Below are 18,373 nucleotides of genomic sequence, written 5' to 3'. Positions count from 1 at the left end.
ACCATGGCCTGTTAACAACAACACATCTTCAAACAGACTTTCATTGAGAGTCTTTACACATCTAAACAATGGAAGAATAAATACCCTAATGACAATCTTACCAATGAAGACCTCTGTAGTGGAACAGCACAGTTGGAGCCTCTGTAACAGTGAAAAAGCACAGCTGGTTAAGTGGAGTGCTTAAAATGCTTAAATACTGTATGTTTGTGGTGTTGAGTGGCTCTACAGTATTTAACATAATTGAGTTCTGGTATATAAAGCCTATTTGTTTACCATTTGATTTCTTGGCTTAGTTTATAAACTAGCGTAATTGTAATAAATCCGGTTGTGTCAATTAAATAAAAGTAATGTCAAGTGAATCATTGGTTGGTTGTGTTTCTTCTTCAAACAAATATCCACAATTTAATTTATTTTATATTTGTCTGATGCGCATGTGTTTGGATTTTGCCATTTTAGTTGTCACCAGTTACCACAGTCACAATGTAATAAACCCCGCCTATTTCTACCAATTTAAACCTAACCACATTACTAACCTTATGCCCAACCCGAACATTAAATTAAGACCAAAAATCGTATTTTTGTTTTTATACATTTTTACGATATAGACAATTTTGACGTTGACGCGGTGGTAACCCACTCACCGTGTCATCATCATCATCATTCCATTTCACTGGAAGATCTTAGCGCTGCTACATCATCTTGAGACAACTGCGAAACGAAGGAAATCCATCTCAGTCAAGAACCGAGTAAAGGAGGCGCCGATAGCTAGATTCCTGAACCTGTATTTCTCTATTGCTGGGGCAAATAAACGGTTCAGAAATGGTAAGAATAGCTTATTATTCTATTGTCTAAGTGCCATGAAGCTTTTATTTGAGCTAGTTAGTTAGCTATCCTCTAGCTAGCGAGGCAGCAGCTCGTTGTGGGTAGCCGCGCAAGCAGGAGATGTTTTGGCGAATAATCCTGACTCATTGAACAGGGTGCCATTTTAATTTATCGGAAATTATGGTTTTAACCTCATATTTAGTTAAGAATATTGTCTGGCTCGTCATAACCTTATCAAAATACTCAAACATGAATTAGACCGACGGCTAGCTATCGGGTTCAACAATGGCAGCTACGCTGTTTAGAAAACTAACCTAGCTAGCTAACGGCTGTCGTTCTTTCGGCTAACTTAGCTGCGTCAGCTAACGTTAGATACGTTAGCTGCCTTGTTATCCTGACCTAGTAATGGTGATGTTGCTTTAACTAGCCCATGAATGTGTTGGCTTCTATGTTGATTTAGCGAACAAGTAACTTATACCAATAATAACTAGCAAGCTTCAAAAAGTCACCGTGTTACGGTATGTGCTCAAATGTTTTGCTATTAGATAACGTTAGCGAGATAATGTTAAGTTAGTTGGCTGGCCAACAAGAACAGTTCATGACACTCACTAGTCTGGCTAAATGCTGTTGGCAAACCAGTCTGTCGTTTGGAGGGTATTGGTCTATATTTAGTTATGACAATACAGATGAGGTCGAAGGCAAGCTGCTTTTTGGCCTCTGTAACATTGAAGAGATTGCCCGCTAATGTACATTGAGCAAATTAAAACTAACGTTATTTATTTAGCCATAAATACTCTGTCCAACCAAAGTAATGAAGTCGTTACCCTCTTCGGACTCTGTCACTAAACTACACTCATTTGGTTTGAGTATCACAACAAACAATTATTTCTGCTCTGTCAAGGCAGAGTGGTAAACTGGGTGTAATGTAAGTGAGGGAAAGACAGTGTGTCAATGGAACAGGCGTCTTTCAGGTCATGTAGGCCTAGTTAGTGTTTGGTTTCAGTGGGACCGAAATCTGACCCTGTCTGCCTCACAATCACCACCCCAGTAATGGCTTCCCCACCATTCACTAACTACCCCATGATGGTTAGTAGGAGACAACCTCTTCAGGCTCTGTGCTTCCCTGACTTCCTCTGAGGCAGGACTTGTAGGAAATAGAGCAGAGCAGCTTGACATCTCACTTTTTTTACCTTTATTTATTTAACTAGGCAAGTCAGTTAAGAACGCATTCTTATTTATAATGACGGCCTACCGGGGAACAGTGGGTTAACTGCCTTGTTTAGGGGCAGAACGACAGATGTTTGCCTTGTCAGCTCTGGGATTCGATCCAGCAACCTTTCGGTTACTGGCCCAACGCTCTAACCACTAAGCTACCTGCTGCCCGTTCTGTTCCTCTGAATCAGTCAGCAAAGCGACCTGTTTGATACAGCCTGAGGAAACCTGGACGATAGACGTGTGTGTGTGTGTGCAAGGCTGAACACCCCCTCCCTGCCTTTACCTTAGATGACCTGTGTCTGTTTAACATGTGAGAGGCGTGCTGACTGCTGAGAGCTGTGACTATAAAATCAATCCTGGTGTGTGTGTGCGCACTAGCCTTTCAAATGCTGAGCTGAGTGAGAATCAAAAGCTGCATACACTAATGAAATAGCCTGCCTTATTGCCCCAAAACACACCCTCCACTCCAAGCTAGAAAGCAATTAAATGGTTCCCAATATGCTGTGATTTGACTACAGGATTGCATGTTCCCGAGGCACAGCTTTTGCGTTATCTGATACACAGTATCTCTGTTCTGTGAATGAATCCCTCTTTCACGGTTAGAGCATTGGGCCAGTAACCAAAAGGTTGCTGCTTCGAATACCCGAGCCGACAAGGTGAAAATGTGCCCATGAGCAAGGCACTTGACCCTAATTTGCTCCAGGGGTGCTGAACTATTATGGCTGAACCTATAAAACAACTCATTTGACTGCACCTATCTGGTGTATGTGGCAATGAAACATTTATTCATACATTTGTTTTGCTTGTGGCAGACTACACCTGAGGTTTACCTTTTTTTTTTTTTTTTTTTTAATGTATCATTTAGCAGACGCTCTTATCAAGAGCGATTTACAGTAGTGAGTGCATACATTTTCATACTGGTCCCCCTGCGGTAGTCAAACCCACAACCCTGGCGTTACAAGCGCCATGGTCTACCAACTCAGCCACACGGGACCTCGAGGCATTGGGTTTGTTAAACCTGTAGTCAATAAGGAAGTAGGTTAATCTTCTCTCGTTGAGAAGACCTGATTGGGTCGAAGGCTAGCGAGGTGGTTTAGCTCTGTGTTTCTATTTATTACATTGTTGGTGTGTGTTAATGTATATGTAGGCTATTAGGTAGGGCCAGGAAGATATCGGTATCACAATCTTTTTTTCCATGGCAAAAATGAAAACATGAAGCAGCACAACCTCTTTGGTCCTTTAAAAACCTGCTGTATGTAAAATATTGTGTGCTATAATACATAATGATGTTTGTTACCAACATTAGGGATGTTTCCTATAGAAGTTAAATCTGCTTTGTTTTGTTTCCTTGCCACGATACTAACGAGTATCGCGATACTGGTATCGTCCCGGGCCCTAGTAAGGTTCAGTGACTCTGGCCAGAACACAATGACTGAGGTAGCCTAATGAGATTTACCGGACTGCTTTCCCACGACCACGGCTCTCTCCCCTGACTCATTGTGCCATTATGGTTTCTCACGTTTGTGTTGTTAATGTATAATTTCCTGCAGAAAGGCCCAATTGGATTAGCTAGATATTAAAACATTAGCCTTACTGTTAGTGTAAGCAGTTGTAGGGTTGGTGAACCTTATTTGGATCACCATTAGCTGACACCATTAGTAAGGTTACATTACTGTTCTTGTCATGTGTTGACACGCTAGTCTAGCACAGATGTTAGTTTCTATTAGCAATCAGCCCTGAGGTGTAAACTACAATAACGGTTCAATGAGTTAGCCAGCTAACTTGTCTAAATGTTCTGAAACAACTTAGTATTTAATTTTTTATAGATACAGTTGAAATGGGCATGGTCTCTGACTCAACAACCAAAAACAGATATCTGAGTTTAGCTTTCTTAATGAAACAAAAAAGCAATAGGTATTTTGGTTGTTTATCAAAGTTAGCTGGCTAACTTATTGAACCTCCTTTTGTAGTATACCCCTCTGTGGTCTTTCCTAGAAACAACACATGATGGGGTCATGAAATTTGCAGTAGAGGAACATGATGACGTTGATGTGCCAGAGTTTCAGGTTTCACAACTAACTGTGAGGAAATCACTGTCATGGCCTCCATGTTCACAGCATGGACATCCTGTAAGTTACTCACTCACCCCCCCCCCCCCTTCTCTCTTTATTAAAGGACTCCTGCCATCATGTGTACACACACAGATACTTACACACACACACCGTAAACAAGTGACCACTGCTACTGGTGTGTCTAAATATAACATGGGAGAACTAGGCCTATCCACCAATCTAGTGCTGGTCATGAGCACAAACGCACACAAACTGCTTGTCAACAGTGTCAGGAAGTAAATAGTGTTAAGGTTGCAACACAAACAAACATCCTCAGCCTTGGGCCTAAATGACGGTAAATGACCAGAGATGGAGACAAGGCTGGCTGTCCTCTGCTATATATAGACCCTCTGCCTGGCTGTCAACAACAATGAGCCTCACTTCCCTTCTCTCTCTTCATATCTTTGTAAATTGGAGAGGGACATTGTTGATGTTGCCATTTCCTGGTCTCCTGGCCAATCAGGGTTTATATTACATAGCGACGTATCTGACTGTAATCAATGTCTTTGGACTGTGGAGAGCTCCTCTCATGTTGAATGTACTGCTGTTTCTGTCACATTATTCGAGGCCAGTCTGCCTGCCAGAGGACTGGGAAGGAAGTAGCCTGGCCCTAAAGTGGACTAATCTGTCATTAGCTAGCTGTAATCACGTAGTTCATAGTTCAGCTGCTAGAAAGAACAGCAACCACTGTTAGTAACCACTGGTTTCTCTCATTCCTCCAGGTCTTGTGGTGAGGTGTTGCTGCATAAGGCTGTGAGGAGGAGCAACTGACGACAGAGCCAAACTTACTGACACGCACTCACCAGCCTCCCATGGACGGCACACTCTGAGACAACACTTGAGAGGAGAGAAACAACAGGAGTGGGAGCAGAGGAGAGAAGAAGGAGCTGAGGAGAGCAGGAGGGACGTGACGATGTCGTCCAACAGGGGCCAGAACCCACATGGGCTGAAGCAGATCGGGCTGGACCAGATCTGGGACGACCTGAGGGCTGGCATCCACCAGGTGTACACACGGCAGAGCATGGCGAAGTCACGCTACATGGAGCTCTACACGTATCCCACACGCTAAGGGGGGTGAAGGCCAGGGGAGGTGGTGGAATTTAAAGGGTTATTAAGTTGGTAAGGCTGCTGTGATTTCCCTTTTGAAGGGTGTTTAAGGTTTATATGTCCTATTTCCCAAAGTGGAAGCTCACAGCAGTATGCAGTGTATAGTGCAGTGTCATTATGGTGTTGTGTTCATGGGTGTGTCCTAGTGGTGCAATACTTACTGATGGGCTAGGTCACATCACATGTAGAGAGGTCAGAGTCCTGCTGCAATAGACCTGATACCACCACAGTGTTTCTGTCTTAACTCCCCTGCCTGTCAGCCATGTGTATAACTACTGTACCAGCGTGCACCAGTCCAGTCAAGGCCGGGGATCTGCCGTCCCCAACAAGCCCTCCAAGAAGAGCAGTACTCCTGGGGGGGCCCAGTTCGTAGGCCTGGAACTCTACAAGAGACTCAAGGAGTTCCTCAAGAACTACCTCACCAGTCTGCTCATGGTGAGTGGTACAGTGACATGGGGATTCCATCCTCTCCTGACCCACTGGCACTTTGATGACCTTTCACAGCTTTAATGTGTGGTTGGATACAAGGAAAATATGGTGCCAATTCCACTTATCATTGTTTACTCTTTCTCTTGAACTGTACCTTATTTTGTTTGGTGACCAATGCATCTTCCATCTCCCTCCTCTACTCGCTCTCTCTCTCCCAGGATGGTGAGGACCTGATGGATGAGTGTGTGTTGAAGTTCTACACACAGCAGTGGGAGGACTACCGGTTCTCTAGTAAGGTGCTGAATGGGATCTGTGCTTACCTCAACAGGCACTGGGTCAGACGTGAATGTGATGAGGGACGCAAGGGCATCTACGAGATCTACTCGGTGAGAGGGAGGGAGGGGGTGTCTTTGTGTGTGTCAATTTTCAACTGTAAAAGATGAGTGAATTATGACATTAGTTTATCCTCTCTCCTCCATTTATCCCTCCTGCCCTCTCTTCTGTAGTTGGCTTTGGTAACGTGGAGGGAGTGTCTATTCAGACCCCTAAACAAACAGGTGGGTATGATGATGTCACATCTGACTGACACAACACACGCACGGTAAATAGAATCACCAACCACGTCAGTTCAGTGTGTTTCACTGTGTCGTTCTATGTGTAACTGGTGTAGCGATGGAAAGAGCTGCCATCTTATTCTAAGACGGTGAACAATGTAATTCATACATTCATTGACTTTACACCGCTCGCTCTCAGGTAACGAATGCGGTCCTGAAGCTCATCGAGAAGGAGAGGAATGGAGAAACCATCAACACCAGACTTATCAGTGGTGTGGTGCAGTCCTACGGTACAACACACCTCAAACCAATCCACTTCAAGTTTTCACTTAGACACGCGTTTATGAAATATCACATTCCAGCACATCGCAGAATTCTCTCTATAGAAGAATTCAGAAGTCTCAGACGTGTGTGTGTGTGTGTTGTCTCGTATAGTGGAGCTGGGGCTGAATGAGGAGGATGCGTTTGCTAAGGGTCCTACGCTGTCGGTGTATAAAGAATACTTTGAGTGCCAGTTCCTCACGGACACCGAACGCTTCTACACACGAGAGAGCACCGAGTTCCTCCAACAGAACCCTGTTACTGAGTACATGAAGAAGGTGAGGATGGAGGGGGGGAAAAAGAGGGTGGGGGTAGCAGCAGTGACGGGTGTAGGTGTAGCTCCATGAAAGCACCAGGAAGTTAACCTTGTGTCTCTGTGTGTGTAGGCCGAGGCCCGTCTGCTAGAGGAACAGAGACGTGTGCAGGTGTACCTCCATGAGTCCACTCAGGATGAGCTGGCTAGGCGGTGTGAACAGGTGCTCATAGAGAAACACCTGGAGATCTTCCACACAGAGTTCCAGAATCTACTGGATGCTGACAAGAACCAAGGTAGGAAATGGTGTAGGGGGGTTTTCAGCTGCTCAACCCAGGAAATGGAAAATACAATAGAGAATAAGCATAAGGAGTTATATATGCCTTGCTGTTATGAGTGCCTGTGTTTTTACACAAAAGTTGTGTGTACTCAGTCTCATTCTCTCCTCTACCTCATTCTCTTAATTTCTCTTTTCCTCCCTCTCTCAGATCTAGGTCGGATGTATAACTTGGTGTCTCGTATAACGGATGGCCTGGGAGAGCTAAAGAAACTCCTAGAAACGCACATCCACAACCAGGGCCTGGCAGCTATAGAGAAATGTGGAGAGGCCGCTCTCAACGTATGTGTACACACACACACACACGTGTATATATATTAGAGGTCGACCGATTAATCGGAATGGCCGATTTCAAGTTTTCATAACAATCGGAAATCTGTATTTTTGGACGCCGATTTGCCCTACATTGCTTTACATTGCACTCCACGAGGAGCCTGCCTGTTACGTGAATGCAGTATAATATTATTTTTTACCTTTATTTAACTAGGCAAGTCAGTTAAGAACACGTACTTATTTTCAATGACGGCCTAGGAACGGTGGGTTAACTGCCTTGTTCAGGGGCAGAACAACAGATTTTTACCTTGTCAGCTCGGGGATTCAATCTTGCAACCTTACGGTTAACTAGTCCAACGCTCTAACCACCTGCTTTACATTGCACTCCACGAGGAGCCTGCCTGTTACGCGAATGCAGTAAGAAGCCAAGATAAGTTGCTAGCTAGCATTAAACTTATCTTAAAGAAAACAATCAATCAATCATAATCACTAGTTAACTACACATGGTTGATGATATTACTAGTTTATCTAGCCTGTCCTGCGTTGCATATAATCGCTTAGGTACACGTTGCTCCAACCATAAACATCAATGCCTTTCTTAAAATCAATACACAAGTATATATTTTTAAACCTGCATATTTAGTTAATATTGCCTGCTAACATGAATTTCTTTTAACTAGGGAAAATGTGTCACTTCTCTTGCAAACAGAGTCATGGTATATGCAGCAGTTTGGGCCGCCTGGCTCGTTGCGAACTGTGAAGACTATTTCTTCCTAACAAAGACAGCCGACTTCGCCAAACGGGATGATTTAACAAAAGCGCATTTGCCAAAAAAGCACAGTCGTTGCACGACTGTACCTAACCATAAACATCAATGCCTTTCTTAAAATCAATACACAGAAGTATATATTTTTAAACCTGCATATTTAGCTAAAAGAAATCCAGGTTAGCAGGCAATATTAACCAGGTGAAATTGGGTCATTTTGCATTCATTGCACGCAGAGTCAGGGTATATGCAACAGTTTGGGCCGCCTGGCTCGTTGCGAACTAATTTGCCAGAATTTTACGTAATTATGACATAACATTGAAGGTTGTGCAATGTAACAGGAATATTTAGACTTAGGGATGCCACCCGTTAGATAAAATACGGATCGGTTCCGTATTTCACTGACAGGAAAAACGTTTTGTTTTCAAGATGATAGTTTCCGGATTCGACCATATTAATGACCTACGGCTCGTATTTCTGTGTGCTATTATGTTATAATTAAGTCTATGATTTGATAGAACAGTCTGACTGAGCGATGGTAGGCAGCAGCAGGCTCGTAAGCGTTCATTCAAACAGCACTTTTTTGCGTTTGCCAGCAGCCCTTCACAATGCATTGCGCTGTTTATGACTTCAAGCCTGTCAACTCCCAATATTAGGCTGGTGTAACAGATGTGAAATGGCTAGCTAGTTAGCGGGTGCGTGCTAATAGTGTTTCAAACGTCACTCGCTCTGAGACTTGGGAGTGGTTGTTCCCCTTGCTCTGCATGGGTAACGCTGCTTCGAGGGTGGCTGTTGTCGATGTGTTCCTGGTTCGAGCCCAGGTAGGAGCGAGGAGAGTGACAGAAGCTATACTGTTACACTGGCAATACTAAAGTGCCTATAAGAACATCCAATAGTCAAAGGTACATGAAATACAAATCGTATAGAGAGAAATAGTCCTATAATTCCTAGAATAACTACAACCTAAAACTTCTTACCTGGGAATATTGAAGACTCATGTTAAAAGGAACCACCAGCTTTCATATGTTCTCATGTTCTGAGCAAGGAACTTAAACGTTAGCTTTTTTACATGGCACATATTGCACTTTTACTTTCTTCTCCAACACTTTTGTTTTTGCATTATTTAAACCAAATTGAACATGTTTCATTATTTATTTGAGGCTAAATTGATTTTATTGATGTATTATATTAAGTTAAAATAAGTGTTCGTTCAGTATTGTTGTAATTGTCATTATTACAAATAAATTAAAATCTGCCGATTTTAATCGGTATCGGCTTTTTTGGTCCTCCAATAATCGGTATCGGCTTTGTAAAATCATAATCGGTCGACCTCTAGTATATATGTATGTGTTTGTCCCTCCTAGGACCCTAAGGTGTATGTCCAGACCACACTGAACGTCCATAAGAAGTACAACGCTCTGGTCATGTCTGCCTTCAACAATGACGCTGGCTTCGTAGCTGCTCTAGACAAGGTGCACTCTAGCTTTTAATAAACAACTTTTTTGTCCTTGAAAAAAAAACAGTACGGATTCCTATATAAATACCCAGAACTTATGTTGTAGCGCGTTCTCTCTCCAGGCGTGTGGTCGTTTCATCAACAACAACACGGTCACTAAGATGGCCCAGTCCTCCAGTAAATCACCTGAACTACTGGCTAGATACTGTGACTCTCTGCTCAAGAAGAGGTGGGTAATCTACTGTATGGCGCTGGGGCTATTGTCTCTCTGACATAACTAAACATTCACTGTGTTCTGTTGTTCTCAAGTTCTAAGAACCCAGAAGAGGCAGAGTTGGAGGACACACTCAACCAAGTGGTGAGGACCTACTCTTCGTTCATAAACCTTTTGACTTTCTCTTCAGAACTAATTTGAGTTACCAACTGTCTCAACCTCATATCTCAATAAACCTTTCATATGTTGATCATCCCTCAGATGGTGGTGTTTAAGTACATAGAGGACAAGGATGTGTTCCAGAAGTTCTATGCTAAGATGCTGGCTAAACGCCTCGTCCACCAGAACAGTGCTAGCGATGACGCAGAGGCTAGCATGATCTCCAAACTCAAGGTCTGTACCATATACAGTATCTCACAGAAGTGAGTACACCCCTCACATTTTTGTAAATATTTGTGTATATCTTTTCATGTGACAACACTGAAGAAATGACACATTGCTACAAAGTAAAGTAGTGAGTGTACAGCTTGTATAACAGTGTAAATTTGCTGTCCCCTCAAAATAACACAACACAAGCCATTAATGTCTAAACTGCTGGCAACAATAGTGAGTACACCCCTAAGTGAAAATGTCCAAATTGGGCCCAATTAGCCATTTTCCCTCCCCGGTGTCATGTGACTCGTTAGTGTTACAAGGTCTCAGGTGTGAATGGGGAGCAGGTGTGTTAAATTTGGTGTCATCGCTCTCACACTCCCTCATACTGACTGGTCACTGGAAGTTCAACATGGCACCTCATGGCAAAGAACTCTCTGAGGATCTGAAAAAAAGAATTGTTGCTCTACATAAAGATTGCCAAGAAACTGAGCTGCAGCACGGTGGCCAAGACCATACAGCGGTTTAACAGGACAGGTTCCACTCAGAACAGGCCTCGCCATGGTCGACCAAGGAAGTTGAGTGCACGTGCTCAGCGTCATATCCAGAGGTTGTCTTTGGGAAATAGACGTATGAGTGCTGCCAGCATTGCTGCAAAGGTTGAAGGGGTGGGGGGTCAGCCTGTCAGTGCTCAGACCATACGCCGCACACTGCATCAAATTGGTCTGCATGGCTGTCGTCCCAGAAGGAAGCCTCTTCTAAAGATGAATGCCAACATGTACTGTGACATACTGAAGCAGAGCATGATCCCCTCCCTTCGGAGACTGGGCCGCAGGGCAGTATTCCAACATGATAACGACCCCAAACACACCTCCAAGACGACCACTGCCTTGCTAAAGAAGCTGAGGGTAAAGGGGATGGACTGGCCAAGTATGTCTCCAGACCTAAACCCTATTGAGCATCTGTGGGGCATCCTCAAACGGAAGGTGGAGGAGTGCAAGGTCTCTTAACATCCACCAGCTCCGTGATGTCGTCATGGAGGAGTGGAAGAGGACTCCAGTGGCAACCTGTGAAGCTCTGGTGAACTCCATGCCCAAGAGGGTTAAGGCAGTGCTGGAAAATGATGGTGGCCACACAAAATATTGACACTTTGGGCCCAATTTGGATATTTTCACTTAGGGGTGTACTCACCTTTTGTTGCCAGCGGTTTAGACATTAATGGCTGTGTTGTGTTATTTTGAGGGGACAGCAAATTTACACTGTTACACAAGCTGTACACTCACTACTTTACATTGTAGCAAAGTGTCATTTCTTCAGTGTTGTCACATGAAAAGATATACTCAAATATTTACAAAAATGTGAGGGGTGTACTCACCTTTGTGATACTATACATACATACATACATACAAGCATTTATCCAATCTCACACAGACCGATCACCCCAAGGAATGTAAAAGAAAATATGTAATTTTGAAAGTATTGTGACTCTCTCTCCCTTAGCAAGCGTGTGGCTTTGAGTACACATCTAAACTACAGAGGATGTTCCAGGACATCGGAGTCAGCAAAGACCTCAACGAACAGTTCAAGAAACACCTGACCAACTCTGAACCTCTCGACTGTAAGCACCTGTTGGTTTGTCTAATAAACCTAATACTTCTGTTTACTGGTATTTGTTGTAAATGTGTTTCCAATGCTAAATAATGAGGTGTGTTACAGTGGACTTCAGTATCCAGGTGTTGAGTTCCGGGTCCTGGCCGTTCCAGCAATCATGCACCTTCGCTCTGCCCTCCGAGGTGAGGCTCAACTCAATACCAATTCAACCTTGTAACGATACACACATCACTCCTGTAACTCCAACACAACTTAATACAACAGAAAATACACTCCCCAACACATTTATTTGGACAGTGACGTTAACTTTTAATTTGGCTCTATACTCCAGCATTTTGGATTTGAGATCAAATGTTTTATGAGGCGATAGTACAGAATGTCGTCTTTTATTCTGAGGGTATTTCCATACTTATCTGTTTTAGAAATAAAAGGACGTCATGTATCTAGTCCCACCATTTGAAGGTGACATCAGTCAACTCAGCAAAAAAAAGAAACGTCCTCTCACTGTCAACTGTTTATTTTCAGCAAACTTAACATGTGTAAATATTTCTATGAACATAAGATTCAACAACTGAGACATGAACTGAACAAGTTACACAGACGTGACTAACAGAAATTAAATGTGTCAGTAAGTAACAGTCAGTATCTGGTGTGGCCACCAGCTGCATTAAGTACTGCAGTGCATCTCCTCCTTATGAACTGCACCGGATTTGCCAGTTCTTGCTGTGAGATGTTACCCCACTCTTCCACCAAGGCACCTGCAAGTTCCCGGACATTTCTTTGGGGAATGGCCCTAGTCCTCACCCTCCGATCCAACAGGTCTCAGACGTGCTCAATGGGGTTGAGATCCGGGCTCTTCGCTGGCCATGGCAGAACACTGACATTCATGTCTTGCAGGAAATCATGCACAGAACGAGCACTATGGCTGGTGTCATTGTCATGTCAGGATGAGCCTGCAGGAAGGGTACCACATGAGGGAGGAGGATGTCTTCCCTGTAACCCACAGCGTTGAGATTGCCTGCAATGACAACAAGCTCAGTCCGATGATGCTGTGACACACCGCCCCAGACCGAGACGGACCCTCCACCTCCAAATCGATCCTGCTCCAGAGTACAGGCCTTGGTGTAACGCTCATTCCTTCGACGATAAACGCGAATCCGACCATCACCCCTGGTGAGACAAAACCGCGACTCGTCAGTGAAGAGCACTTTTTGCCAGTCCTGTCTGGTCCAGCGACGGTGGGTTTGTGCCCATAGACGACGTTGTTGCCGGTGATGTTTGGTGAGGACCTGCCTTACAACAGGCTTACAAACACTCAGTCCAGCCTCTCTCAGCCTATTGCTGACAGTCTGAGCACTGTTGGCGGGATTGTGCGTTCCTGGTGTAACTCGGTCAGTTGTTGCCATCCTGTACCTGTCCCGCAGGTGTGATGTTCGGATGTACTGATCCTGTGCAGGTGTTGTTACACGTGGTCTGCCACTGGGAGGATGATCAGCTGTCCGTCCTGTCTCCCTGTAGCGCTGTCTTAGGCGTCTCACAGTACAGACATTGCAATTTATTGCCCTGGCCACATCTGCAGTCCTCATGCCTCCTTGCAGCATGCCTAAGGCACGTTCACACAGATGAGCAGGGACCCTGGGCATCTTTCTTTTGGTGTTTTTCAGAGTCAGTAGAAAGGCCTCTTAGTTTCCTAAGTTTTCATAACTGTGACCTTAATTGTCTACCGTCTGTAAGCTGTTAGTGTCTTAACGACTGTCCGAGGTGCATGTTAATGAATTGTTTATGGTTCATTGAACAAGCATGGGAAACAGTGTTTAAACCCTTTACAATGAAGATCTGTGAAGTTATTTGGATTTTTACGAATTATCTTTGAAAGACAGGGTCCTGAAAAAGGGACCTTTTCTTTTTTTGCTGAATTTATTTGGACAAATTCACTTGTATTACATTTAGTCTAAAGTTTGGTATTTGCTCCCATAGTCCTAGCACAATCACTTTTATTGTAAATAAGAATAGAATGTTTCTGAACACTTCTAAATTAATATGGATGCTACCATGATTATGGATAATCATGAATGAATCGTGAATAATGATGAGTGAGAAAGTTAGAAATGCACAAAGATCATGTCCTTAAAACATGCTAACCTCTCACCATAACCAATAAAAGGGAAGTAAATGTTTTTGGGGGGTATGATATTTATGCCTCTAGCTTTCTCACTCCAAATGCTTATGACCCCTTCAAATGGATGAACTAGATGCATAAAGTGCTTTCATTTCAAAACGGTAAAACGTATGTATAAAAAAGAAATGTCCATAAATAAAATGTGACATTCTGTACCGTCACCTCATATGAAACACTTGATCTCATATCCAAATGATAGAGTATATAGAAACCAATTAAAAGTTTTAGCTTCACTGACCAAATACGTAGGGGAGAGGAGACATAATGCATCAACCTCTCGTCCTCCAGCTGGAGCGTAGCTACCAGCGGTTCACCGCATTCTACGGCAGCAGACACAGCGGTCGGAAACTCACCTGGCTCTACCACCTGTCTAAAGGAGAGCTGGTCACCAACTGCTTTAAAAACAGGTACAAAGTTGGTACAAGGTCACTTCTCACTAGAATCTGGAAATGTACGTCATCACAGATTTAATTCAATGTATGTTCCAGGTACACTCTGCAGGCCTCTACCTTCCAGATGGCTATCCTGCTGCAGTACAACACAGAGGACCTGTACTCTGTACAACAACTCACTGACAGCACACAGATCAAAACCGTGAGTTATGCTCATACTGTGCTCTAAATAGAGATGTATTAAATGTGAATAAATGCTTTTAAATTACCCCTGATGAGATTAGCACATTTGTATTTCACTGGCTGTGAATATTGTTTTTACCATTTTGTTGTTTTTAGGACATTCTGGTTCAAGTGTTGCAGATCTTGTTGAAATCCAAATTGCTGGTAAGTGCAAGTCAAGTAGAATGTGTTGTGTAATGCTAGTCCGTTCACTAGAGGGCTCTGGAGTATAAAATCCTACACGCTGATGGAAAGTAGTGACTCAAATCAAATTTTGTTGGTCACATACACATGGTTAGCAGATGTTAATGCAAGTGTAGTGAAATGCTTGTGCTTCTCGTTCCGACAGTGCAGTAATATCTAACAAATTTAGAATGACTACCTTACATTTGTGTATAAGGGGATGGAATAACAATATGTACGTGCGGCGTAGGATATGTCAACATTATTAAAGTGACTAGTGATACCATTATTAAAGTGGCCAGTGATTTGAGTCTGTTGGCAGCAGCCTCTCTGTTAGTGATGGCTGTTTAACAGTGTTGAGAGAGAGAGAGAGAAGCAGTTTTTCAGTCTCGGTCCCAGCTTTGATGCACTGTAATGCGGTCTGTGTGTCAGGTCCTGGAGGATGAGAACGCTAACATAGACGAGGTGGAGTTCAAACCAGAAACCCTGATCAAACTCTTCCTGGGATACAAGAAGTAAGTCCGCTCTCTGTTTCTCCTTTTGTGTTGTCTGGTTCTTGTGCGTTTTCTGTCTAAGCATAGATTTAATCCTTAAAAAAAGAAATGGTTGTTCATGTCACCAGTAAGAAGCTGCGTGTGAACATTAACGTTCCAATGAAGACTGAACAGAAACAGGAGCAGGAGACCACACACAAGAACATAGAGGAGGACCGCAAGCTCCTCATACAGGTGTGTTCCCGACCGCAAATACATGCTTGTTGAAACTCATGTACTGAATTTCTCTTTCAGCGTGTATCACTAAGTATTATGAACTGTGTAGGCTGCCATAGTGAGGATAATGAAGATGAGGAAGGTTCTGAAACACCAGCAGCTCCTGGCTGAAGTCCTAAACCAGCTCTCGTCCCGCTTCAAACCCAGAGTCCCTGTCATTAAGGTAACACACACTCCTACCTGTCCCAGAGTCCCTGTCATTAAGGTAACACACACTCTTACCTGTCCCAGAGTCCCTGTCATTAAGGTAACACACACTCTTACCTGTCCCAGAGTCCCTGTCGTTAAGGTAACACACACTCTAACCTGTCCCAGAGTCCCTGTCATTAAGGTAACACACACTCCTACCTGTCCCAGAGTCCCTGTCATTAAGGTAACACACACTCTTACCTGTCCCAGAGTCCCTGTCATTAAGGTAACACACACTCTTACCTGTCCCAGAGTCCCTGTCATTAAGGTAACACACACTCTTACCTGTCCCAGAGTCCCTGTCATTAAGGTAACACACACTCTTACCTGTCCCAGAGTCCCTGTCATTAAGGTAACACACACTCTTACCTGTCCCAGAGTCCCTGTCATTAAGGTAACACACACTCTTACCTGTCCCAGAGTCCCTGTCATTAAGGTAACACACACTCTTACCTGTCCCAGAGTCCGTCATTAAGGTAACACACACTCTTACCTGTCCCAGGGTCCCTGTCATTAAGGTAACACACACTCTTACCTGTCCCAGAGTCCCTGTCATTAAGGTAACACACACTCTTACCTGTCCCAGAGTCCCTGTCATTAAGGTAACACACACTCCTACCTGTTGCAACAACTGTAATATTTTTGTCTTTAAGTACATCTTTTTCACCCCCTTCCCTCTCTGCCCCCTTTTTTCTCTGCTACCCTTGTCTCTCCTCTGTAGAAGTGTATAGACATCCTGATAGAGAAGGAGTATCTGGAGAGAGTGGATGGAGAGAAAGACACGTACAGCTACCTGGCTTAACCCGCCCCTTCCCTCTTATTTTTGTCTTTTTTTTTTTATGTCCGAGTAATAAAGTGTGGTTCTTCTGACTGGCAGACGTGTGTGCTCTCAGTGGGACATATACACATGGACACACGATCTTGTTTTGATATGCAAATATGATCACCCCCCCCCAAACCCTCACCCCATGGCATAGTGCGAAGTCCAACCAGAGAGCTGTGTCCATAGTTACTGCATGCAACTGCCTCCCTGCTAGCCTGGTCTGATTGATATCCTACGAAGCAGGTTTGAGAAATTAGCGAGGTAACTTTGGTCAACTGAGTTCAACTCAAGATAAGCGGTCATACGAAAGTGGCTCACCTTTTAGCCAGGTACATTTATATGGCAATGAATCCTTCAGAACTACCCTGCTGAGGCAGGCTAACTCATTGCTAACTCCACTTACCTTGAGTGAAATGACTGGGCCTTGAGATGAGGACCAATGAAATCAGATTCCCTCATCAACCCCTTCATTTCAGAAAGATGACTGATATTTGACGAATCAAATGTTATGTTAAAATCACATTACATATTTTAGTAATGTCAGAATGCATTTTAAACTTAACGCAATGTAACTTTTGTATGACTTAATACAAACAAGTGTGTGTATAAGAGAGGGGGGAGCTTGTGCATTGATAAGCACACCAAAGCAGGCATTAATTACAAATAAAGACAGCATCTCACACCGCAGTCTGCAAGATGCATTTTGATTTCGGCACAAATTAAAATGTTAAACTGAGTCGCCCATGGATTGATTTGTCTCATGAGTTGGCCGTGCGACATGCACGCGCAGTTACAAGCCTGCCAGAGTTAGACATTTTGACCGTTGTAGTGTACGGATAAAGCCTGAGCTGGTTTGTTTTAGAAAACCCAGAGTAGATCTAGCGTTCTTCGTAGGATACTCAGGTGTTGTAGCAGCCAACTATCGTTATCATCCCAGACAAACATGACAACACATGCACTAGGAGGAGTTGGCTGAAGCACTGGACCAGTACGCTACCTCCATATAGCCAGAGTAGAGAGATGACTGGTTTTAGCACCGGTCCGGATGAAGGAAATCAGTTGTCTGGATAAAATGGAGACGCCCCTGCAATTTAGATCTGAGTCGGAGGGCTCTATTCAATCTGTATCGCTGAAGTTCAGCGGAGACTGCATTCACGGTAAACGCTACATATTGCCTCAAACTACCTTTTAAGTTCTATCGCGTAGAGCACTGAATCAGCACTGCTAAAGTGTTGGATCCACTGAACTGGTGCCCCATCCCAAACCCAGCCTCTTCCCCCACTGGGTCTTGTAAAATCCCTGGTAAGGGGTTAAGGTTTCATAGGGTATTGGACCTGTAACCCCTGTATCGTTACTGCAATGAGGAAACCATTTGTATAGTATGGTTAATTTTACAAATGTGTGCTAAATAAAGTCAAGGTTTCTCTAGTGGTCTTGTCACTGGCTGGGTTGTTACTTACACCAAGATGTGGTGTGAATTTATTATAAACTGGGTGGTTCGAGCTCTCAATGCTGATTGGCTGGCAGCCGTATACCACAGGTATGACAAAACATTTATTTTTACTGCTCTAATTACATTGGTAACCAGTTTATAATAGCAATGAGGCACGTCGGGAGTTTGTGGTATATGGCCTATGTACCACACTCCCTCGTGGCTTATTGCTTAATTATAGCACTGTATAGTCTATACCGCTCGTTTAACAACTCTTTGAAAATAATTGTTTGTGCAAAATTACTCATTACTGAAGTGGTTTTAAAATGCATATGAGAAGGC

The 18,373-nt window shown here is 43.6% G+C and overlaps 1 protein-coding gene across 1 annotated transcript; it reads left to right on the top strand.

Annotated features, from left to right (window-relative positions):
• The first annotated feature begins 509 nt into the window (after positions 1-509).
• On the top strand, positions 510-18,027 carry cul1b (cullin 1b). The gene is made up of 22 exons (XM_029696606.1): positions 510-822; positions 4,871-5,201; positions 5,516-5,690; positions 5,903-6,070; positions 6,191-6,241; positions 6,438-6,528; positions 6,674-6,837; positions 6,946-7,108; positions 7,301-7,431; positions 9,553-9,660; positions 9,767-9,873; positions 9,954-10,002; positions 10,120-10,251; positions 11,731-11,848; positions 11,947-12,023; positions 14,309-14,427; positions 14,509-14,614; positions 14,752-14,799; positions 15,250-15,332; positions 15,440-15,545; positions 15,637-15,750; positions 16,498-18,027. Exons 2-22 carry the CDS (start codon positions 5,062-5,064, stop codon positions 16,576-16,578), a joined length of 2,331 nt encoding a protein of 776 aa, XP_029552466.1. The 5' UTR covers positions 510-822; positions 4,871-5,061; the 3' UTR covers positions 16,579-18,027.
• Positions 18,028-18,373: the final 346 nt, after the last annotated feature.

The sequence above is a fragment of the Salmo trutta genome, chromosome 2 (genome assembly GCF_901001165.1).
Source record: "Salmo trutta chromosome 2, fSalTru1.1, whole genome shotgun sequence".
Taxonomy (NCBI): Eukaryota; Metazoa; Chordata; class Actinopteri; order Salmoniformes; family Salmonidae; genus Salmo; species Salmo trutta.
This window is presented reverse-complemented; position numbering and strand designations above follow the sequence as displayed.

Excerpts from the sequence above, each read along its gene's own strand:
- cul1b (XM_029696606.1), top strand. The coding sequence starts at position 5,062 with ATGTCGTCCAACAGGGGCCAGAACCCACATGGGCTGAAGCAGATCGGG. Across the intron at positions 5,202-5,515 it reads CGCTACATGGAGCTCTACAC|CCATGTGTATAACTACTGTA; the intron begins GTATCCCACACG and ends CCTGCCTGTCAG. Across the intron at positions 6,529-6,673 it reads TGGTGTGGTGCAGTCCTACG|TGGAGCTGGGGCTGAATGAG; the intron begins GTACAACACACC and ends TGTCTCGTATAG.